At 43.2% G+C, this 24,271-nt stretch overlaps 2 protein-coding genes across 7 annotated transcripts in view; both read left to right on the plus strand.

Moving 5' to 3' along the window:
* The window catches only part of ODAD2 (outer dynein arm docking complex subunit 2), a 184,304-nt gene that overhangs the window by 99,453 nt on the left and 60,580 nt on the right, over nucleotides 1-24,271 (plus strand). For all 4 annotated transcript variants that reach the window (XM_005290932.5, XM_065586859.1, XM_065586860.1 and 1 more), the window contains one exon: nucleotides 13,104-13,218. In XM_005290932.5, coding sequence (XP_005290989.2) covers nucleotides 13,104-13,218 — 115 coding nt within the window. The remainder of the gene's footprint in view (nucleotides 1-13,103; nucleotides 13,219-24,271) is intronic.
* Nucleotides 14,621-17,070, plus strand: LOC135981278 (myb/SANT-like DNA-binding domain-containing protein 2). Of its 3 annotated transcripts, XM_065582917.1 has the most exons (3): nucleotides 14,621-15,600; nucleotides 15,808-15,885; nucleotides 16,595-16,674. In XM_065582917.1, the coding sequence occupies exons 1-2, from the start codon at nucleotides 15,024-15,026 to the stop codon at nucleotides 15,840-15,842; spliced, it is 612 nt and encodes a 203-aa protein (XP_065438989.1). In that variant the 5' UTR covers nucleotides 14,621-15,023; the 3' UTR covers nucleotides 15,843-15,885; nucleotides 16,595-16,674. The 3 variants fall into 3 exon arrangements, with proteins under 3 accessions (XP_065438989.1, XP_065438986.1, XP_065438988.1); XM_065582914.1 differs by lacking the exon at nucleotides 15,808-15,885 and having other exon boundaries at nucleotides 16,595-17,070; XM_065582916.1 differs by lacking the exon at nucleotides 16,595-16,674 and having other exon boundaries at nucleotides 15,808-16,013.

The raw sequence follows: 24,271 nt of genomic DNA on the forward strand, positions 1-24,271 counted from the left end.
ATACCTGGAATGATATTTGTCTTTTTCACAACTACATAACATTGTAGACTCATATTCAATTTGTGTTCTGCTATACACCCCAGTCCCTTTTCAACAGTGCTGTTGTCTAGCCAGTTATACCCCATCTTGTGTTTATGCATTTGATTTTTCCTTCCTAATGTAGTAGTTTGCATTTGTCTTTATTGAATTTCATCATGTTGATTTCAGACCTGTTCTCCAATTTGTCAAGGTTGTTTTGAATTCTAATCGTGCCTTCCAAAGTGCTTGCAATCTCTCCCAGCTTGGTGTCATCAGCAGATATTATAAGCATACTCTCCACTTCATTATCCAAGTAATAAATTAAAATATTGAATAGTATTGGGACCAGAACAGACCCCTGAAGGACCCCACTAGATATTAACTCCCAGTTTCACAGCAGACCATTGTAACTACTGTTTGAGTATATTTTTCAACCAGTTGTGCACCTACCTTATAGTAATTTCATCTAGACCACATTTCCCTAGTTTAATTATCAGAGTGTCTTTTGGGACTATGTCAAAAGCCTTACTAAAATCAAGATGACAGTGAACTTCAAGAAAGCAGACTTTAACAAACTCCGAGAATTGGTAAGTAAGGTCCCCTGGGAAGAAAATCTGTGGGGAAAAGGAGTTCACGACAGCTGGCAGTTTTCTCTCAAAGAGACAGTATTAAAGGCCCAACGGTAAACTATGCCAGTGTGGAGGAAAGAAAAATGGAAACATGGATGATTGCTTTTTTATTCCTTAGCAATTTGTCCATGTTTTCACTTTTTCTAGGATTCTTTTTTAATGAACAGGTTCTTAAAGAGCTCCTGATCCAGCCATATTGGCCTCTTACTATTCTTCCTATATTTCCTCCACAGTGGGATAGTTTACCATTGGGCCTTTTCCATATAGATTTTCTTCCCATGGGACCTTACTTACCAGTAATCCGAGTTTGTGAGTCTGAAGGTGGAAGGCAACTTGAGAGAAAGTGATCATAAAATTACAGATATCATGACTCTAAGGAAAGTAAGGAGGGAGAGCAACACAATGAGGACATGAAGTCTGTAATTTTATGGTCACTTTCACCCAAGTTGCCTTCCACCTTCAGATTCACAACCAATTCCTCTCTGTTAGTCAGAATCAAGTCTAAAAAGTCTAAAATGGCTGCCATCCAAGTTACTTCCTCCAGCTTCTGAAACAAGATGTCCCCAACACATTCCAAGAACCTATTAAAGATTTCCAACAGATGTCTGGGTAATTAAAGTCCCCCATTACTACTACTTATGTTTTGGATATTTCTGTTGTTTGTTCTAGAAATGCCTTATTCACCTCCTTCTCTTGAGTTGGTGGTCTATAGTAGACTCCTACCATGACACTGCTCCCTTTTATCCCCTTCTATATTCACCCAGACACTTTCAATTGGTCTGCCTCTCACCTTCTTGTGTACCTCAGAACCAGGGCTGGGTTAAATAATTTGTGGCCCTTTGCACTATGGCAGTTGGGGCCCTCTACCTTCTGTACCTCTGAGGGAGAGCATCCCTCAGGTGTAGGAGGCCCTGGGGGGGTTGGGTCCTGCCTTCAGGGGGTAGGCGGCCCTGGAGAGGATTCTATTCTGAGGAGTGGGAGGCCCAGAGGGAAGGGTCAGACCTGCCCCCGGTGGAGTGGGAGGCCCAGGTGGGGGTTAGAGAGCCTGCTCCTCACTCACTCCACTCCACAGAGGCTCCTGTCTCATGGGGCTGGGCTGGTTCCCCGCTCTGCCCCATTGGCTCTCACCTCAGCATGCAAGCATTGCCCTGCCCCAGTGACGCCCTGCCCTGCTTTCTTCCTGGTCCTGGGTTGATTTTTGTGTGGGTGTGCAGACTGATTTTCTTTTTCCAGTGGTCCAGAGATGGGGGCCTCATGCAAGTGCACTGAGTGCACAGTGGTTAATCTGAGCCTGCTTAGAACAACTGTATATATTCTTGATGTACAATGCAGCACCTACTTCTTTTTTTCCTGCCTCTCCTTCTGAACAAACTATTCCCCTCCATGCCAATAGTGATAGGGATAGAGATAGGAAGGGAGAACCATATGTTTTCAGATGTGGTCTGAAATGAGATGGCCAATTCATGAGGTGGAGCTGTACAGAAGAGTTTGCACAAATAGTGTCAAGATATTGTGAGAATGGACAGAGAAACCTAGATAGGCAAGCAGAATCAATGAAGAGAGCCATAGTGAGAATCATAATTCCATGTGGTTGCATCATGTTCAGTGTATTCTTTGTTTTATTTATGCAAAATTATTAATGTTTACTAGGGACTAATGGCATGCCTAACGTAAAGTTTCCAATGAAGTTGTTTATGAATAATATACAAAACAAACTTTCAATTAAAAAGTGTAGCACCTGATATTCCCCCCTTTTTAGGTTTTTCTCACATAAAAGCTGGGAAATTCTTCCCTTGGTGAGGAAGGTGGCAGGTTGGCTTCCTCACTCACATAGAACCAGTCTGGAATTGGACACCAAAACTCTGTGGATCTCCTGTAGAAAATTCTTTGGAAGCTGACTGCTGCTAGTGGAGCTCTGCTGCCACAGAGTCCTCTGCCAGTTGTTGCCCCTGAAAATCCTCCCTTTCCAAGGAAGAGGGGTTGTAGGCCAGGTAAATCTGATTCAATCAGCAGAGAGAAGTCTGTTAGCCTCATAACACTGCCCCTAGCCTGTCACAGCAAGATCAGTAGAGTCTGAATCCCACAGAACACCTGCAGGAGACCTTCCCTGGGGACAGGAATGGAGAAAGTATTTTGCAGAACTCTCCTCTGCCTCGCACAGCTCTCCAGCCTGGATTTGCAAAATTGGAGCATATTTTTTTAATGTTCTGATACCTCACAATTGTCTACAACAGTTTTGTGAAACTTGTCAAAAATCATCTTTCTCTGACTAACAGCAAGCTTGGAAACAAGCATGGAAAGTCTTAGCTTCAAAGGAATATATTAACTAAAGTTATGGCTAGTTCAAAGTAAAGGCTTTATATAGACATTGTTCAACCTCTGTCACTTCTGTAGTTTGGTGCTGCTATAATAATCAAGGAAGGATAATCAACTATCAACTTAATGATACTGAAATACTGAAAATAGAGTTTGGCAGTATTATGTTGAAATCCATCGCAAGGTTTATGGGGAATAGTAATAGCGTTGAATTTGCCAAAACTGATGAGCAATTTCCCTCAAGCTATTAATCACCGACACTACCGCTAGAACTGAAATTTCTGACATTATTACAAATAGCAAGAGACCACATATGGGAATATTGTATTGAGATCTGGACACCTCTGAATCAGAATGAGATTCACTGGCGAGATTTGCGAGAAGAATACGAAAAATAGGGCTGAAGGGATTAATTTGAGTGGAAAGATTATAAGAACCTTGGCCAATCAAAAAATCTAATATATGTGTCTAATATATATGTTTTTCTAAATTTATATAGAACTTATCATCACAGGGTGGCATCCAGTAGAAGCCAGGATTTCACCCTGGGTATTTTAAGTGCTGTACAGAGATTAAAGGCAGTCAGTTCTCTGTCCTGGTCTAGGTGTATTCATAGTCAGCTCTCCATTCTGCTCTACATGTACTCTCTGGCTGCTATTTTTTAAGCATACCATTGAGTTTTTATAGTTTTTTTAATAACATGAGGAAGATTGGACCACCCACTGTACAGTTTTTTAATGTAGAGAAGTGACAGTTCCATGATTTGGAATCTATTAGTACACTAAACTGCTCAAGTATTAAGTATTTAGATTTGTTGATTTTAGATCCCCTCCTCATCCCAGAATATAAATATAGGATAGTATATTATCCTGTTATAATAAATCAGATTTAGAAACATATACAAGTATGTACCTAAAAATAAATTGATATTGCAATTATATAAAATAGATCAGAAAACTAACACAGAGAGCCCTTCCCCAAATCTTGCCCCTACCATATCTTCTCATTTTTCAAAAAAAGGCAGCTAAATGTAAATCTTTTGGTAAGATACTCTCATTGTGAATTTCCCCCAGCCACAAGACTTTGAAACAGTAGGCTTTGTCTACACTATGGACCACAGCTCTCTTGCCGGCATAATTAAATCACCCCCCAATGAGCAGCAGTAGCTATGTTGGTGGGAAACGCTGTCCTGCTGACATAGCACTGTCCACAGTGGCACTTTTGTTGGTGAAACTTATGTCGGTCAGGGGTGTGTTTTTTTCACACCCTGACTGGCAAAAGTTTTGCTGACAAAAGTGCTAGCATAAGTGTTCATCATATCAGCAGAAAGGGCTACAGTGCCCCTATTTACTCCATCTCCGTTAATCTTTTCAGAGTGCTAATGGAACTGCAAATTACCCTGATGAAAGATGGTTGCCTGGAATCCTTTGTCATCTCATTTTGTTAATGGTTTTTAATTTGATAGGAGTGCTGTGTAGGGACGCTTGCCACCTCATTCCCTACTACACCTTTATATAGGAATGATATCAGCAAGTAACTTCTTTTTGAGGGATCTGCTCAATTATGCCCAGAATAACTATCTGTACCTAGCAGATGAAATGCTCCTTTTTTGGTCTCTTGGCAACCTCTTCATACATCCATCTTTCATTTTCAGTCTTTTCAAGGTGATGGGGATCCACCAATGTCTTCCTCTAGAAAAAAAAACAAAGCAAGCTCCCTTGGATACTGTGTGTCTTTCAGGCGATGAGAGCTTCTGGCTACAGTTTTTGTGCCCTCTCTGGTTCAGCTGACTGATCCCCTCTTATCTCTCACAATTCCTATTTGTTTTTTCCAGTGAGTGGCTTCAGATGTGTCCTAGTAGATCACCTGTTTGTACTGTTAGTTCTTGCCTTGGAAAATCTGACTTGTAGGTCTTATACCCTCCCTTCCCCCTATACTTGGCAGGGGTAAAGGGATTAGCAACTGCAACTCCAGCTCTGCACCATGGGCGGATTCCCTTGCACTGAGGTGATCCTCCCATGTCCAGCTGTTCTTGACCTAATATTCACCAGCAGTGTAGCGCAAAGTAGCCACATCACAGGGGAGAATCTGGACCTTAGTGTAGATTGAACATTTTCAAACGGAAACTAACATTATGTTGTTTCCCTAGCTGCATTTGTTCAGCAAACTATGGTTGAGCAATCTCGTATTGTGTGGCATCTCTGTTTTTCCTGGAACCAGATCTCATGCATTACTAAAATCATCATGTTAGCATAAGCAATTAGTACCAGCTATTTGAATCTATACACACTGTTTGACAGGGGAACTTGTCTACTACTTTGTGTAATTAATTAAAAAAATAAATAAATACTCAAGTTCCTAAATTGAATATTGCAAATAATGAGGATGGAGAGGAATCATTTAGAATTATTCAAGAGGGTATAATTAGGAGGATGGGATTAAGAAAGTGAAAATTTAGGTTGAATATCAGGAAAAGTTTCAATAGTGAAGTCTATTAGATTGTGGAATAATTTCCTAAGGGAAATGCTGGAATCCCCGTAACATGGAATGATTACGTGCTAGACTGCCCAAAGCACTAGAAAATATACTGCAGAGAGCAAACCTGCATCAACAAGGGGGTAGGATTAGATGATTATACATTAATCCAGTTCCCACTCTTATGAAGATAGGTCTTCTGTAGATCTTTTCTGTTTGGTTTCTCTATGGTTCTTTTAGCGTGACACCATAAATTTCTCTGCATATGGAAGGTCTGAGTAGGCACTTTTTGCTATGCTGCACCTAACCTTGGTGATATTCTAAGGCAACTCATGGAAATTAAATTGTTCTAAGTGTAGATATGGGCATGGGGAGGGAAGAGATGGATCATGAAATGTAGCTCTGATCTACATCTTCATTCTGAAATTACATTTTTCTTCAAATTAGTCCACTCCCTCATCCTCATATTAATGCAACTTTAACACAGGATGAAGCCCTTGGAGGCTGGGTGAGCATGCAAGCTTCTTCCTGGTGGTATGGTAGGCATTTGTATAGCAACGGGTAATTTATCTTTCCCCAAAGCATAGCTATGTGAATGGGCTTCACCAATCCAGGGTACAAAATGCGTTGTTATTCTCCATATCTGTTCTCCTGCACAACCTTATGTAGTGATGTGTCCCCACCAACTGCAATGTTCTTATTTTTTATTTTGAGGAAGTTCTTTTCCAGTCATTCTTTTTCTATTAATGATTCTACATGCATTTATTTCTTATTCCATTTTTTAAATTTTACTACATTTTCATGAGTCTTTTTTTTTTAGAAAATCTATAGATTTTAGATCTAGTTTTCAGTGCTGAGGCATTAGAGTCTTATGGACTAAAATATAAGATTATTTTAGCCAGATGGATTTAGAGTCACTGATATACAATTTATCAAAGCAGTTTGCAAAAAATATTGTGAAAGTTTTAAAAAACATATTAAATTGTGGTGTCAGAAAAGATGAGATTACACTCTACCAGAAGTAAACCCTGTAATTTTACCAGTGAGCACAAAATAGATTCAGTATAACATTGTTTGTTTATGTTTGTACATGTGGTCTGAGTTGGCAGGAGATACTCTCAGACTTCTCAAAAGTGCTGGCAAATAGTATTGTTTTAAAGAAGATGATAGATATAACAAACAGATGTCTAGAGGGCATGCATGTTTGTTTGAGCAATCCATGTTAAAGTTTACACTGGAAATATTCAATATCAAATTATTTGAATGCAAAATCAGTTTGTATAGATTACATTTTTATTAAAATGTAGGAATATAAAATTGCTATGTGTTCCTAGAACTGTTATCCTGGCCAGCAAACAAATTTAGCCATGATGGCCTTGTAGGTCTTTAAAATAAATACAGTGAAACCTGTGTGAAAGACAATCTTTATTAAGTAACTAGTGAGCCTAAGCAACAACCCCAAGGTCTTCTCAAGCATTTTATGATATTAAATTATCTGTACTAAGTAACCACCTCTCCAGTATGACCAAAGTCTGCCTAGAATTGGTCATAGAAACAGCAGGAACATCTCATCCTAGGAAACTTACTGAACTGCTTTGAAATTCAGTGCCCATAAGGCATGCATTCTATATGCATACAGTTGGCCAGCTGTTTTGAGTGCCCCTGGAAATTAGTTTTGTAGGGGGACTCCTCAAATAGTGCAGAGCTGACAGCAGCTCTATGCCACCCTCACTCTTGGTTTGTGGTATAGAAGTTGTGGCCAGTGGACAAGGGCACCGATGGAATACACTCTGGTTATTCCCAGTTGCCAGAACAGCTGCTTGAGGCCATGGAAAACCTACAGGCTGCTCTAAATTGTGCCACTGAACAAGCCAGATGAGTCTCCAGGCAGCCCCAGAACTCTGGGCCTGAAAAGGTAGCATGCAGCCCCCTTTCCCCACTTCCATGTGTCAGCTGCACTGAGTTCAGCTCAGTCACAGCTCAGGCCTGGTCTACACTACAGGCCTATGTCAGTATAATTACGTTGCTCAGGAGTGTGGAAAATCCACACCCCTGAGCGACTCAGTTATACCGACCAAACTTCTGGTGTAGACAGCACTATATCAATGGGAGGGTTTCACCCGTCGACATAGCAGCTTTGACCATTCTTTCTTATTATGCATTTTAAGTCTGCTTTGGGCCCAGTACTGTTCCATTGTTGAAGAGAATGGCAGAACTCCCTTTAACAGGGGCAGGATCGGGTCCATTGACTCCAATGCCAATTGCAAATGCTCAGCACTTCACAGGTTTCGACCACCAGTGTTTCTTGTTCTGGTTATTCCATCTTGAATGGACTTTGTGAGCCAGAATCTGAGTGTAGCTATACACTTGTAACATTGACTTCACTGGGAATTTTGTGTGAAGGCCAGTAAGTCATTTTCATATGAATCTGCATACTTCAGCTAAATTAATCAATATATAAATGATGAGGAAATATAATAAATTTAATATTTGCCTCCATTTTTCGTTAGACATTTTTGAATGTATTATTCGGAAATGGTACATAGCTTACCAATACTTGACTTAGACTTTGCAGTTATGAATGCAGCTATTTATGTGGCAAGAAGAAAATCGTGGCTAAAGGAAATAAGCAATGGGGAATATGTGTGAGAGCAGGAGAAGAGAAAAGAAAATCTGGAAAGACTAAGAAGAGATAGAGACAAAAAAAAAACCAGATGAAGAAAAAGCCATCTCACCAGAAAAAGAGCTTTGTTAGCCAATACGTATGTGTTAGATGTAGTAAACACCACACTAATGGTATTATGTGCATGGTATTAATATAATATACATTATATATATGGATGTTGGGAAGGTATGTTAACTGAATGTATTATACTCCTCCCACAATTCTGTTCCCCCATGTCAGGTATCCCACAATGCTTTGCAAAGCTAAAGTCAGCTTGGCATTAGAAAATAGGAAACTTGTCAAAGCAATAATACATGAATACTCTATACCAAGTACTGTTAGGGAGTACTATCATGGCTCATCATCACCTGGAATGTAGTATTCAAAACAAGATATGGGAAAATACAGGGATGTACCATGGACAAAGCTGGAACACTTGGTTGAAAAAGGCTCCTGGCGGCTCTGGTCAGCACTGCTGACCGGGCCATTAAAAGTCCGGTTGGCGGTGCAGTGGGGCTGCCAGGCTCCCTGCCTGGCTCCACAAGGCTCCCGGGAAGCAGCCAGCATTACCCTCTGGCTCCTAGACAGAGAGGCAGCCACAGGGGCACTGCACACAGTCCCGGCCCCCTGCCCCAAGGGCCGGCTCCGCAGGTCCCATTGGCCAGGAACCATGGCCAATGGGAGCTGTGAGGATGGTGCCTGCGGGTGGGGTCATCACACAAAGCCCCCTGGCCACCCCTTCATCTAGGAGCCAAAGGGACATGTTGCCACTACTCGTGAGCTGCCTGAGGTCAGCACCGCCCGGAATTCACATCCCGAACCCCCTCCTATACCCCAACTCCCTTCACCATCTTGGAACTCCCTTCCAGAGCCCACACCCTGCACCCCAATCACCTTTCCCAGCCCAGAGCCCCCTCCCCCACCCTGAATCCCCCATTTCTGGCCCCACCCTAGAGCCCGCATCCCCAGACTAGAGCCCCTACACCCTTCCATACCCCAACCCCCTGCCTCAGGCCTGAGCCCCCTCCCACACTCCGAACCCCTCAGCCCCACCCCCCAGCCCGGAGCCCCCTCCTGCACCCCAAATCCCTCATCCATGGCCCCACCCCAGAGCTCGCGCTCACAACCAGAGCCGTCACTTCCTCTCACACCCCAGCCCCCTGCCGCAGCCCGGAGCCCCCTCCCACACTCTGAACCCCTCAGTCCCACCCCCCAGCCCAGAGCCCCTCCTGCACCCTAAACCCCTCATCCCTGGCTCCATCCCTAGCCGGAGCCCTCACCCTCTCCCACACCCTAACCTCTTGGAACAGCCTGATGAAAATAAGTGAGTGAGCAAGGGTGGGGGGAGCAAGCAACGGAGGGAGGAGGGATGGAGTGAGCAGGGGCGGGGCCTGGAGGAAGGGGTGGGGGCATGGGCGGGACCATGGGGAAGTGGGCGGGGCAAGGGTGTTTGGTTTTCTGCTATTAAAATTTGGGAACCCCAGACAAAGCTGGCACAGACTAGTGGGTTAAACTTAAACTTCAAGTGACGTATAGGGGGCTTTTAGCTTATAAACAACCACAATATAAATAGAAGTACGTTTAGGTACGTATCTTTAAAGCACACCTTCTGTGTAAGGTGAATATGCTGCAAGATAAGAATTGCTTCCTTGAAGGATGTCTTCTTTTCTTACTGTGTTGCTTTATCTTTAGACAATAAATTTGGCTAAATTTGGTTTATTGGTCTCTTGAACATTTTTAAGAACAAACCCCACGAGTGAAGTCAGTCAGTTGGTTATACTGTTAATCAATAGCTTCAACTTTAGTCACACACAAGAAATGTTGCTTCCAGAAAAGCCAGGTCAGGCATTGGGAAGTGGTAGATGCTTCAAGGAGGAAGGATAGTTTTTTGATAGTTTCAGTTCCACTGAACTGTGACTCAGGAAACCTGGTCAATTTCTCGACTCTGCCACACAGTCCCTGTGTGACCCTGGGAAAATTACATAATCTCTGTGTGGCTCAGTAATGTCTGTAAAAGGGGGATAATAATTTCTTTCTTCTGCCTTTTGTCTGACTCTTCTGTTTTGTTTGCAAACTCTATGGGACAGGAACAGTCTCTTATTAAGTGTTTGTGCAGTATCTAGCACAATGGTGTCCCAATCTCAGTAGTGGCAACAGGTGCTGCTGTCATACAGATAAATAATAATAATATGGGATACAACCTAATTTGAGCCAAGACACACTGTGCTGATGAGTGCAGTATGAAAAATTATAGACTAGAATAGCAGATAGGAAAACTGAAAACGTAATGACAGTCAATTTGAAAGGGAAAGGAGGATTAAAGGAAAATACAAGAGAAAGCTGAACCAGCCTAGAAGTTGTGGTCTGTAGTGCAGTGCAGGAAACCTAAGCTCAATGCATAACCTCTGTCCCTTGATTCTAGGGCTGGTAGCAGTGATGGGCTACCATATTTGCTTAGGCAATATATTTAGTCACTCAGGAGAGGAAGTACCTCCCATTGCTCAGTGGTAACTTCTCTGATTGACTAAGGATGGAGATACTAATAGACTTCAAAAGCAGTGTTTGTTGCTGGTAGAAATGTGGCTATTACTGGAGTCTATGTGAAACTATGTAAAACAGGGCAAAATGAGGGGAATCTTTGGGGCTCCAGCAGAGATGCAGAGGAACCTCAAGAGATGAGGGAGAGAAAAGAAAGATTACAGTAACAAGATGTTCTTCTGAGTAGAAGACACCATATCTTCTATAGTTTACCAAGTTACTGTCATAATACTAGGGGAGAAAACAAACTAGAGCTACTTTTGGGTTAGGTGATTTCTTGGGTAATCGCTGGCTGCCATGTCTACCAAGCCAAGCTGCCAATCGCGATCGCATGCTTGTCTGCTTCTCCCATAAGCACTCTCCTGTTAGGGTCTTGTGTGCTTTTGAAAATCCCAGTAGGCACCTATCTTCATCTTTAAGTGTCTAAATACCTTTAAATATCTGTCCCTTTGTACTTTCGCCTATGCTGCCCCTTACATGCAAGGGGAAAGTCGTAATCTGTAAAGCCACCACCTTATCCTCCTCCTTAAAAATTCACCTCTTCCATTATGCTTATAGGAAACGCCGTCAACCCTCCCCCGAAAAAGCCCTTACCATAAGATAATAGCAAGGCCATTAGCACATTGTGATTACTGCTACTAATTGTCTACAGATTGTGCACACATTTTAATTTTTCTCAGGAAAATTAACTATTATTAAGATGAGGGTTTTTTTTTTATTATTCTCATTATGGTTATGGTAAAAGATCAGAATTAGTGCCTGGGCTGGTACATTTTCATTACTGTTTTGGAAGACTGCTGTACCTCTTCAATCATTTTGGGCTTTCTTGTGCTCTCACACCAATTGTGTTAACTACATTGGCTTCACTGAAGTAAACACCAGCTATACACTGGGCCCTTTTTCAATTAAGTCCAACAGCAAAAAGTTTCCTGTTTGTGTTTTCACAGGAAAGCATTGCTGAAGTTATTGAAAGGAGAACTATATGAGATTTTGAAAGTTGTCCTTCAGTCTTTGTTACTGTGTGGACCAATGGTTTACATAGTTGTGTGCTGGCTCATTATGCTGTTATGGTTTGTCCTGCTACTGCCAATGCGAACTCTGATTTCTTACTTTCTCAGTTGACTTTTCTTCTGGCAGTTGGTATATTTGGCACTGAGTATATAAATGAGATTGCCTTCAATTTAGCAGGTCTTGCATTAAAAAGGGCTTTTAAAATCAGGTTCTCCTTAGTTCTGGGGAAAAATCTAGATTTTGAGAGCAAAATTACATAACCAGGTTGCATCAATTTGTTGTAAGTAATGCCCCACGTTACTTTAAACAGAGTTCATGTCATAAGTAATTTTTTCTGCATCATATAATTGTATGATTACGTACAGAACTGATTTTATACTTAGTTTAAAAAAAATCCTGACAAACTTTCACATAGTGAATACAATTATATGTTTTTGCGTGATATTTTATAAGATTCACAATATAAGATGTGCACTATCAGTGTACAATTAAACTTTTACTTTTGAGGTTAGAAATCAAAGTATGCCTGATTTTCTTTATCTTCATCTCATCTGCTTTGAGTTTAACATATCTTTCTGAACAAAGACATGTTTGTAAAGGATATTAAGTTTTGTTTGGACTTCCTCTCCATTTAAAGTACTCAGTGGACCCTAATGTGAAGTTATGATCCCCTAGACTGATTGATATATAAACATAAGACAGATGGTGTAGAGATGACTCTGATGATAATTCATTTTTCAGCTAGTCATGAAGATACTTTGATTACTGTGTGTTTAAGTAATTATTACACAGTGTTCAATGTTAGTCTTGTTAGTAGGGAACACATGGGAAACAAGTTACACGTTATTCATGCCCAACAAAGGATGCACTGTGGTGTGACCATTTTAATTCCTAATGCTAGATTAGAAACATAGGACTTTAAGATATGTCACACTGTGAAGTAAATAAATTAAACATAAACTGAATAAAAAGTTTAGTACATAGTTTTTTGGCATAAATATTTGTTTTGGAAAATATTTGTTACTATATGAAAGAAACTAGTATGTTTGAATTAAGGTTTCACCTTGCATGTAGCTCATTAAAATCGCACATAGCTTGTTTCTAGGTTTACATGAGTCTTAGATATAATGCAGTTTGACTGGTTTCTTGAATAAAGCATTTTAAGTGTAAATACTGAGAAAAAGATAAACACCCATAAGTTTTAGTTAGAAAACACATTTTTGTCTAAAAAATTTGTGCACAACCATCTAGTGACAGTAACATTTATAGAAAATCTTGATAATATTTAGTTGCCAATAAACCACTAGCACTTAAATAACACAAGACTGTTTATTAAAAAAATCACACCACTATTCCTTAACATGACTTTTGAAACAAAATTACATAATTTCAATTTTACATTGTTTACTCCATAATGAATTATGATTTTATAATGTCTGTTTCTATAATAGGATAATTGACCGCTTGGATGGAGTTCGCTTGTTGTGGTCCTTGTTGAAAAATCCTCATCCAGATGTTCAAGCAAGTGCAGCGTGGGCTATCTGTCCCTGCATTGAAAATGCTAAGGTGAGAATATATTTACTAAAATGTAATTGTTTATAGATAAGGCTAAGATTTAGTGACTGCCCCCAGCACCTGCTGCTGCTCAGGCACTCCCCAGGGCCAGCCACCCTAGGACCGCTGCTTGGGTGCTCCCTGAGGCCAGCCGCCCAAGCAGCAGCTGGAGCAGCTGGCCTCGAGGCAGCCCCCAGGACTGCTACTCGGGTGCTCCCCACAGCAGCCCCTGGGACCGCTGCTTGGACGCTCCCTGGGGCCAGCTGTCTTGGGCTGCCCAAGCAGTGGCCTGTGCAGCTGGCCACGGGGAGCGCCGCAGCCCTGGGATCAGCTGCACCAGCCACTGCAGCTGCAAAAGTCACAGGGGTTGCAGAAAATCACAGAATCCATGACCTCTGTGACAGAATCACAGCCTTATTTATAGATCATAATCACATTTTTCTCATGATTTTCAATAATTCATGTTTACAGTCTTGCTAATTAGTCGCCTTTTACTTGTATTCTTTTAACTGCTTTAAATAATTTAATTTATTTATTTGAATATTTAAAACACAACTACACAGCCACAGAAACCCATCTACTGCTCATAGCAATCTGGTTGTCCTTAATTGTACTTTCTCTATTTGTAAAATGTCATCTTTATAATAATGTAACCAGAACTCTGCATACTGTTCCCAGTAAAGCATCCTGAAAGGTGCTAGTCGAACAATAATGGAAATAAAAGTGTTCTATTAACAGACTGTGAACAGCACAGCTAGTGGGTCTCCTCTACCCTACATACCTCAACCATGTTCTCAAGGGAGCACCTTTTGGCTTGAGAGCATATTTCAGTCTCCATGCCAATGAAATCCTTAGATTCTCTGCTCAGACTGCCAACAAAAAGTGCCAGTTGTGAATGGTAGTTCTTGTGCAGTAGTCAGCTGTGCACAAAGAACTGGACTATTAATTTATTTCATATAAACTGCCAAACAGAGATAAAAAGGTGACTATTTTCCTTTACTGGTCTAGAATGGATTAGACCCAATGATCCATGGTACAGAAAATATGAAAGGTTTTGTTTCTCTTAAGCATATCCCTAAAATATCTAGGAGTCTTGCATCACTAACTCTTGTACAAGGCTGGAATGATTTCTTCCAATTTCTAATGAATGCCCCCATTAACACAAGTTTTGATTTTCCTTTGTACTCTGTCACTGATATAAATCATTCTGCACAACATTTAAAGACCTGATCCTGTGAGGTGCTGGAGCCCCCTTGGAAGTACTACATCAGTGATACTCAGAACTGAGGCTCACGAGCTGCAAGTGGCTCTTTACTGTGTCTCCTACAGCTCTTTGTAGCACATGGTATTGTGCTAAAAACACTGTGTGATTTAATTATTAACCAGTCTAAGTTATTAACCAATCTGGATGCTTTTACTAAGGCCTGGTCTACACTAGGCGTTTATGTCGAAGTTAGCGCCGTTAAATCGAATTAACCCTGCACCCGTCCACACTGCGATGCTATTTAGTTCGACATAGAGGTCTCTTTAATTCGACTTCTGTACTCCTCCCCGACGAGGGGAGTAGCGCTAAATTCGACATGGCCATGTCGAATTAGGCTAGGTGTGGATGGAAATCGACGCTAATAGCTCCGGGAGCTATCCCACAGTGCACCACTCTGTTGACGCTCTGGACAGCAGTGCGAGCTCGGATGCTCTGACCAGCCACACAGGAAAAGCCCCGGGAAAATTTGAATTTGAATTCCTTTTCCTGTCTGGCCAGTTTGAATCTCATTTCCTGTCTGGACATCGTGGCGAGCACAGCAGCACTGGCAACGATGCAGAGCTCTCCAGCAGTGATGGCTATGCAGTCTGTGAATAGAAAGAGAGCCCCAGCATGGACTGATCGTGAAGTCTTGGATCTCATCGCTGTGTGGGGCGATGAGTCCGTGCTTTCCGAGCTGCGATCCAAAAGAAGGAATGCAAAGATCTACGAGAAGATCTCTAAAGACATGGCAGAGAGAGGATACAGCCAGGATGCAACGCAGTGCCGCGTGAAAATCAAGGAGCTGAGACAAGGCTACCAGAAGACCAAAGAGGCAAACGGACGCTCCGGATCCCATCCCCAGACATCCCGTTTCTACGAGGCACTGCATTCCATCCTCGGTGCTGCCGCCACCACTACCCCACCAGTGACCGTGGACTCTGAGGATGGGATACTGTCCACGGCCGGTTCCTCAGACATGTTAGGGGACGGGGAAGATGAGGAAGGAGATGAGGAGGGCGAGGCAGTTGGCAGCTCTCACAACGCTGATTTCCCCGACAGCCAGGATCTCTTCATCACCCTTACAGAGATCCCCTACGAAGCGTCCCCAGCCATTACCCCGGACACAGAATCTGGTGAAGGATCAGCCAGTAAGTGTTGTAAACATCTAAACATTTATTTTTAACAAAACAGGAATATTAACAATTAAAAGAATGGGTTGTTCATGATTAGTGTGCCCTAGGCGCTTAACGGTTTAGTAAGGGGCAGTGCAAGTTTTGAAAAGAAATCTAGCAATGTCCGGTTTTCAGTGATTGTCCTGCACAAGCCGCTCTACTGTGTATTCCCTGCTACTGCAGCTACAGTAAAATGCGGTCTATATGTGCGGGGATAGAGCAGTAATCCTCCTGGGACATCTCGATGAAGCTCTCCTGGAGGTAACTTGAAAGCCGTTGCATGAGGTTCTTGGGGAGAGCGGCCTTATTGGGTCCTCCGAAGTACGACACGTTGCCGCGCCACGAGATTATCAGGTACTCGGGGATCATTGCTCTGCACAGCAGGGCGGCATACGGCCCTGGTCTTTGGAGGCTTTCCCGGAGCATTCTCTCTTTGTCGCTCTCGGAGATCCTCATCAGGGTGATGTCGGCCATGGTGACCTGCTTTTAATTAGGTAGGGGAATGTTAGTGTTGGGACTGCTTTCCCGTTCCTTTACAGAACTGTCACCGCTGGTTTGCAGCCACGCGGTGGAGGCGGGAGAGGGGCAGCCGAAAGGGATCATTCCCGGGGACAGCCGCGAGGGGGTGGGACAGGGGCAGAGTTCCCGCTTGCCGGATTGCTGGCAGCAGGGACTGACATTGATTTAAATGTGAAATGAGGCCAGTGGTAATATAAAAGTTTTAAACTGCCACAAGTGTACGGCTTACCATGTCTGCCTGCAACAGAAATTCCGTTGTGCTGCCTCGCTTCTCAAATGTGCTGTTCAAGACCCCAGGCACAGAATGCGAAGGCCGAGAATTCGACCTTGTGCTGAGTGCGCATGTGAAAGGTGCTGTGCATGGTCTTGTTCACAGAGAAAGACTATGTTCTTTGTTCACAACTACATTTATCTTTCAGAGGAATTCACTCCCTTTTTCCCATTTCCACAGCCCCGTCTGCGACTGTCTCACAACCTAGCCTGGAATCACACTCCCAGAAGCTAGCGCGGATTAGGCGTAGGAAGAAGAGGACACGGGAGGACATGTTCTCTGAGCTTATGGCCTCTTCCCAAGCCCAGGCAGCACAGCAGACCCAGTGGCGGGAGAACTTGACCCGAATGCACCAAGCCAACATGGATCGGGAGGAGAGGTGGCGGCAGGAAGACCAGCAGGCGACTCAAACGCTGCTTGGACTACTGAGGGAGCAAACGGACACGCTCCGGCGCCTTGTGGATGTTCTGCAGGAACGGAGGCAGGAGGACAGAGCCCCGCTGCAGTCCATCTCTAACCGCACTCCCCCGCCACCAAGTCCCATACCCACCTCACCCAAAGTGCAAAGAAGGAGAGGCGGCAGAGTCCCTGCTAACTCTCACTCCACCCCTGCAGAGAGCTCTAGTAGCAGAAGGCTCTCATTTCCCAAAATTTGAAAAGTTCTTTCCTTCCCGCCTGACACAAGCCCACGTCCAAGTTTCACCTCCCAATGCCATGTGTAGTCGATAATAAAAAATTCGTTTCTGTTAACTACTGTTTCAATCATGTTCTTTTGGAGGAGGAGGGGAAAGGGGGTTGGAAATTGGACAGGACAGTCTCCTTTGGCAGGGTACATGGTCGGGGGCAGGCACAGCAGCAGGGCACATACACAGTGCAGTGATGCAGTGACTAGTTGCCCCGGTTAGTCTGGGAGGTTGTTTTGATGTAATGTTGGGGGGGGTGGGTTGCTCTGTGACTTTGTGGCGGGGGAGGGCAGTTACAGATCTTAAGCGCCGGTCCTTAGACAGGATCACAGAGCCACACAGCATGGGATCTGTAACCGTCCTCCCCCTGCCACAAAGTCAAATAGACCTCCCATACACACAGTCCCGATCAGGAGGGGTGACAGGCTCCGTTGAAACAAGCATCCCACCGCAGCGGAGCCTGTCAATCCTTGAGTTTAGAAGCTGCATTCGCATCACAACACTAGACCCGCCCCGCACCACAGTCTGCGTCCCAGTTTTAAAAAATTCCCGCTAAAACAGTATTAAAGAAAACGGTGTGCTTTAACAAAGTAGAACTATTTTTATTTCGACACGTGTGTTGGAGGGGGGGTGAAGGGGGTATGTAACTGGATAGGATAGTCAACATTACCTGGGTAAAGAAACGGGGGCAGGTTTAGCTTCTCAGTACACAAACTATAAAATCACAGGTTACCCTGCTCACTCAGGAACTTTGCTTTCAAAGCCTCCCGGATGCACAGCGCTTCCCGCTGGTCTCTTCTAATCGCCCGGCTGTCTGGCTGTGAGTAATCACCAGCCAGGCTATTTTCCTCAACCTCCCACCCCGCCATAAAGGTCTCCCCCTTGCTCTCACAGAGATTGTGGAGCACACAGCAAGCTGCTATAACAATGGGGATATTGGTTTCGCTGAGATCACAGCGAGTCAGTAAGCTTCTCCATCTCCCCTTGAGACGGCCAAAAGCACACTCCACCACCATTCTGCACTTGCTCAGCCGGTAGTTGAAGAGTTCTTTTTCAGTGTCCAGGGCGCCAGTATAGGGCTTCATGAGCCAGGGCATTAGCGGGTAGGCTGGGTCCCCGAGGATGACTATAGGCATCTCCACATCCCCAACAGTTATTTTGTGGTCCGGGAAGTAAATACCTTGTTGCAGCCGTCTAAACAGACCAGAGTTCCTGAAAACACGAGCGTCATGAACCTTGCCCGGCCATCCCACGTAGATGTTGGTAAAACGTCCCCTGTGGTCCACCAGTGCTTGCAGCACCATGGAAAAGTATCCCTTTCGGTTAATGTACTGGGTGGCCTGGTGGTCCGGTGCCAGGATAGGGATGTGAGTTCCATCTATGGCCCCACCGCAGTTTGGGAATCCCATCGCTGCGAAGCCATCTATGATCGCCTCCACGTTTCCCAGGGTCACTACCTTTGGCAGCAGTACATCAACGATTGCCTTCGCTACTTGCATCACAACAACCCCCACGGTAGATTTGCCCACCCCAAACTGGTTCGCGACTGACCGGTAGCTGTCTGGCGTTGCAAGCTTCCACAGGGCTATGGCCACTCGCTTCTGTACACTCAGTGCAGCTCGCAACCGGGTGTCACTGCGCTTCAGGGCAGGGGACAGCAACTCACAAAGTTCCAGGAAAGTTCCCTTCCGCATGCGAAAGTTTCGCAGCCACTGGGATTCATCCCAGACCTGCAGCACTATGCGGTCCCACCACTCAGTGCTTGTCTCCCGTGCCCAGAATCGCCGTTCCACGGCATCAACATGACCCATTGCCACTGTGATGTCCTCGGCGCTGGGTCGCCTGCTTTCTGACAGGTCTGTGCTACTCTCAGACTTCAGGACATCACCGCGGTGCCGTAGCCTCCTTGCCTGACTTTTCTGCATCTGCCTCAGGGAAACCTTTATGATAAGCTGCGAGACGTTGAGAGCGGCCACAACTGCAGCGATGGTCGCAGCGGGCTCCATGCTCGGAGTACAGTGGCGTCCGCGCTGTCAATGACTGGAAAAGCGCGCGAACTGTTTTCCCGCCGGCGCTTTCAGGGAGGGAGGGCGGGAGTGATGGACGGATGACGACAGTTTCCCAAAAGCACCCTCGACTCATTTTGTTACCCAGAAGGCATTGCCGGCTACACCCAGAATTCCAATGGGCAGAGGGGACTGCGGGAACTGTGGGATAGCTGACCACAGTGCACCGCTTCGAATGTCGACGCTATCACCGTTAGTGTGGACGCACAAAGTCGAATTACTGTCCTTAGTGTGGACACACACGTTCGACTTTGCAATATCGATTACAAAAATTCGATGCAAGTAAAATCGAACTACTCTCGTAGTGTAGACAAGGCCTAAGTTATTAACCAACTGTAGTTGATAAAATAATAATACCTGGTCAGTCATTATGTTGTGATAATTATATATATATATAGTAAATGAAACAATGAATTCACACTACTATGGCTCTTTTGGGTAATGATGATCACTAATTTGGCTCCTGAACTACTGATGTCTGAGTATTACTGTACCAAATGCTCTCAACTCCCACTGAAGTCAACATTTCCTGTGAAGAACTAAGCAACTTAGAGGATCAACAATTTCTGTGTATCTACCTTTCTTTTTAATACTTTATAAACATCATGAAATAGTTAAAGGAACATTTCCTCCTGATTTTGATTCATAGATTCAGCATCTTACAGTTTTCCACACTGATTTCTATAAACCACTTACCTGCCCCTTTTCCAAACTAATCAAGTCATTCTGAATTGTATTTCCCTTTCTTTTTTATTGACACAGTCTCCTCTAAGATTTTATATTAACAAGTGATGTGTTACATGTATTTCCCTTCTTTCAAGAAAGGGATGCACCTTCCTGTATCTTGGACTGTTATTACTGATACATGTTGCCTGTATTTGATAGCTAAGACTTTTCATTATACAACTGAGTAGGTCCCCCATCACCTGTGCTTAGGGTCTATACTGGGTACTTAGCTCACCTGGCTCTGAGAGTCGTATTGCCAGAAACCCCCACCCCACCCTTGAAATTCCTTTCAAAAGTGTTTTTCCTGGGCTATAGAGGGCAATGGAACAGATATTATAGACTTAGGCTGCATTAAGGGTCACTATGCTGCCCGATTTGGGTCACTATGCTGTAGAAAAGATATTGAATTAAAGTTAAAACTGCTGTTTGTTAATACCAATACAATGATTTGGTTAATGTTATTTTGTGTGTGATAGATTTAAGACATTTTTTAAATGTAGAGGTAGGTTGTACTGGCCAATGCATAAACCATTCCACCTCTGGAAGCTACAAATGATAGTTTGCTGGTCTGAAGTTAGTCACTGTTTTTATACATCACTAAACCACTACACATGGTGGATTCCAGAGTGGCCTAAGAATGACTTGTGAACAAGCAGTTGCGAGTTGGCATCAATGTGATTGAGGTATTGGAGCCCTGTGGGAAAATTTGCACAACAACCAGTGCTACTAGTCACCCACTTTCATGAGCATTACATTAATTTTCAAAGTTTATATATAAACTATAAATATATTAATACATGCCTCTTTTACAAAGCAAGAATAAAGGAGCTGTGTGGGTCATTAATTCAAAAGAATGATCTTAATGGAAACAGATTTAGATTAATTAGTTTCTTAATTCAAAACATAAAAACCACTACTATAGTAATGTTGGTAATGACAGAATATCAGTGTACTGTCCAAGAGATGCAAATAATTATGAAAAAGTGCAAAGAAAAGTATACTCAACTCTGTTGATATTGGAATGTTAAATTATGTGTTATGAATCATGCTACCTCAAAAAACATTATTTATACTTTGTTCCAAAGCACAGCAATCCAAACAGAAAAATGTAGCAAAACTCTACAAAGGCTTTATTAATGCTATTGTGAAATTCACCTGTGGGGTAGCAGACAAAGGCTCTTCACACCACTGAAGGTGACACTGTCAATATGATTTTTTTAACTGATGCATTAAAAATAAAATCAGTTTCCTGGTAGAGCAACCTTTAAATAGTAAATCCTGACATTTAAAAAATTGTTATAAGGGTTTTCTGCTCCTCTCTTTATGTTTAGAGAAATCTTTTGGGTAGTCCTGACTTAACATGCTCAGGCTCACCCATCCTCTCCCCTAGCTATTCTCTCTGGGCACACGTCTGCTTGCTGTCTGTTCATAATTATTTTCAATTTCAGCTCTGCTGCTGATGTTACTGGTACACATCCCTTTAAAGGGATTGGGGAAGGATGAGCACCATGAACAATACACTGAAACTGACTATACCTTAAAGTGCTGTCAAGTTAGTAAAGCAATAAAACTGGGAAAAAAGGGAAAGATTTCCCCCACCCCCACCTCCAATCTCTTAGGGGTTACTTGTAACAACGTAGTTCAACATTTTCAGATGGAAGTGTGATTTTCAAGTTGATGGCTCCCCTTGAAGCTCTATATTAAAGCTTCATGGGGAAGCTGCAGGCTGAGCAGCCATGCAGACTGTGTATCCCCTGCCTGCCATAAAAGAGGATCTCTATATTGGCTCCACATAGGTCAGCACAGAAGGCTAGGGTGGAATGGATGGGTGGGGCCATGAAATTGGCATTTATGCAGATCCAGTGGCCTCCACACTCGCAGCCCATATCTAGAGTAGGGCCACTGGTGGAGCATATGCTTCTTTCTTCTTCATGCCACATGATTACTCAGGCTTTATGCAGGAGAGGTGCATTTCACCTGTTACAGAATAATTTAACATTACCATATGTGTAAACCTACAGTGAACCTTTGTAACAAAGAAAGTTTGTTGACGTTTATAAAATTAAAATATTGCCAGTTACTGTTTTAAATTAGTGATAGTTGGTTTCCACATTTCAGTAATAAAAAATGTTAGAATATCAATTTCAGTAGTTCCCAAACTTTTCTGAATACTGTACATAAAGTTACGCTTTTTGTTCTATATGACTTTTTTGAAAAAATATATAATGTCACTTTATAAATATTTGTGTCTGCACCATGTTTTGGTTAAACCCATGATGTCAAAATTCCTATATGAGCACATACAATACTTTCCAATTTTCTTGTTTTCTTTGATATGCTTCTTATATTTGCGTACAGAAACCTTGGCAGTTTGAAGTTAAAGATCTTATTACTCCCCTTCCATTTTCCTATTTTTTTCCTGTAAACATTATTCTTTTTTACACATCAATTGGGAACCTACTTTTTTATACTCTGCTAATTGTAAGGAATTTGATCTTAATTTGTGTAATTTTAAAGCCATGCAACGGAGACCTAGAATTTCCTAATACTAAATGCTTATATAAAATGTATTCCTGTTCACTGAAGGAAGATCTGGGCCTACGTTATCAAGAAGACATTAATTACTAATTATCAATAAGAATTATTAATTCATTTTCTTGGTAGGTTCCACAATGTGATAGGTTCCAAAACAACATAAAAGAAGACATGGTACCTACCCTAACATGGCTTTCACTTGATAATAAAATGGTTTAAAGTTGTCTGATGTAGAAGTGATACTTTTCTGCAGCCCAGCATCTCCCACAATTCTGGACATCTGGGCTGCTCTCCTGTCTCTGCAGCTTAGGGAAGTGGATCAGCATTTTGGCACCAAATGGTCTGGCCATGCCCCTCTGTTTGAGTGCCACATTCTTTGCCTCTGCAGTAGAAAACTGTGATAGTTTCTTTTGCTCCCACCCTGGCCCTTTCTATTTTAAAATTTCTGCCCATTTTTTTGGGCAGTGGGCAGCAATGCTTCTTTGGCATTCATCCTCTTTCCTGGATCAGTTAACCCTTTTAGGGGTTTAATCACCACTGAACTTCCAGAGCAACGTCTCCCTGCCAGCTCCTCTGACCCTTACAGGCATGATAGAACAGGCAAGAAAGTAGCTGGTTAAGTCCAAGCAGTGCTGTATTTGTGAGGCAGCCTTCCCAGGTTCAGCAGACTCAGGTTGCTGGCAACTCAACTGTATCCCTTCCTGGGCGACATCCTGATCAGAGTTCCATTGCAGTCAGCAGCGCACAGGGCCACATCTTGGACGTTGAATCTCCTCTAAGCACACATCTTCATCACCAGTGCCTAGAAAAGTTCTCTGGCTCCATCCACCAGAATAACCCACCTGGAGGTATAAATAGACACTTTGGTAGTGAAGATCTACCCATTATTAAAAAGGTTTCAGAAAATCTGGAAATTTATTTTCTTGCTCCAGAGCTGCAGGAGGCCTGCCGAAGCACTGTGCGTCCAACTGCTAGGATTCCTGGTGTTGTGCATAGGGATCACTCCATGGGCACAATCATGCATCAGAAGTCTTCAAGCCTTCATATTAAAGGTGTGAGGCCAGGCCCTGGAACACATAAACAATCATTTATAGGTTCTGACACAGGTATTCAACTCCTTACAGTGGTAATCAGCCCACAGCAATGTCTGCCAAGGCATGTCCACTTGCTTTCCAGGCAATGGAAGTAATGAAGTGAGCTGAACAGTTCCTCCTTTTCCCAAGAGCAATCCACGTCAAAAGGGACCTGAACCAAAAGGCAGATTGGCTCAGCAAGCACCAAGTCAACAACTCTGAGTGCTGCCTAAATCAGCAGATTTTCAACTTAATTGTTCAGATGTTCAGCATCCCTTCAGCCTACCTGTTTGTGAATCATATGAATGCAAAGAAGCCAAAATACTTCACAAGGCAGATCCCAGGTCTGTGGGGACAGATGCCTTATTGCATAGTTGATACGTTACACATATTCACCATTTCCACTACTGGGGAAGGTGGTCCAGAAAATAAAATGAGAACAGGCAGCAGTAATACTGATAACTCCTCATTGGCCAAGGAGATGTTGGTTCTCAGACCTGGCAGAGCTGAAACGGGAACCCCCCACTCCAGCTTCCATGGAGATCAGACATCCTTTTGCAAGGTCCTCTTCTTCCTCCACATCTGAAACAGCTTCAACTAACATCCTGGCTATTGAGATGGAAGCACTAGAAGGTCTCAGTCTGTCCTCCAGAGTCATGAAGACATTGCTTTCATCTAGGAGAGTATTGACACTAAAGGTGTACACCTCTATCTGGTCCAGATTCAACAATTGGTGCCAAAAGCACAAGGCAAATGCCAGAAATTCAGGAATTC

This window comes from Chrysemys picta, chromosome 2 (assembly GCF_011386835.1).
Source record: "Chrysemys picta bellii isolate R12L10 chromosome 2, ASM1138683v2, whole genome shotgun sequence".
Lineage (NCBI taxonomy): Eukaryota > Metazoa > Chordata > Testudines > Emydidae > Chrysemys > Chrysemys picta.

Excerpts from the sequence above, each read along its gene's own strand:
- LOC135981278 (XM_065582914.1), top strand. The coding sequence starts at position 15,024 with ATGCAGAGCTCTCCAGCAGTGATGGCTATGCAGTCTGTGAATAGAAAG. Across the intron at positions 15,601-16,594 it reads ATCTGGTGAAGGATCAGCCA|CCCCGTCTGCGACTGTCTCA; the intron begins GTAAGTGTTGTA and ends CCATTTCCACAG.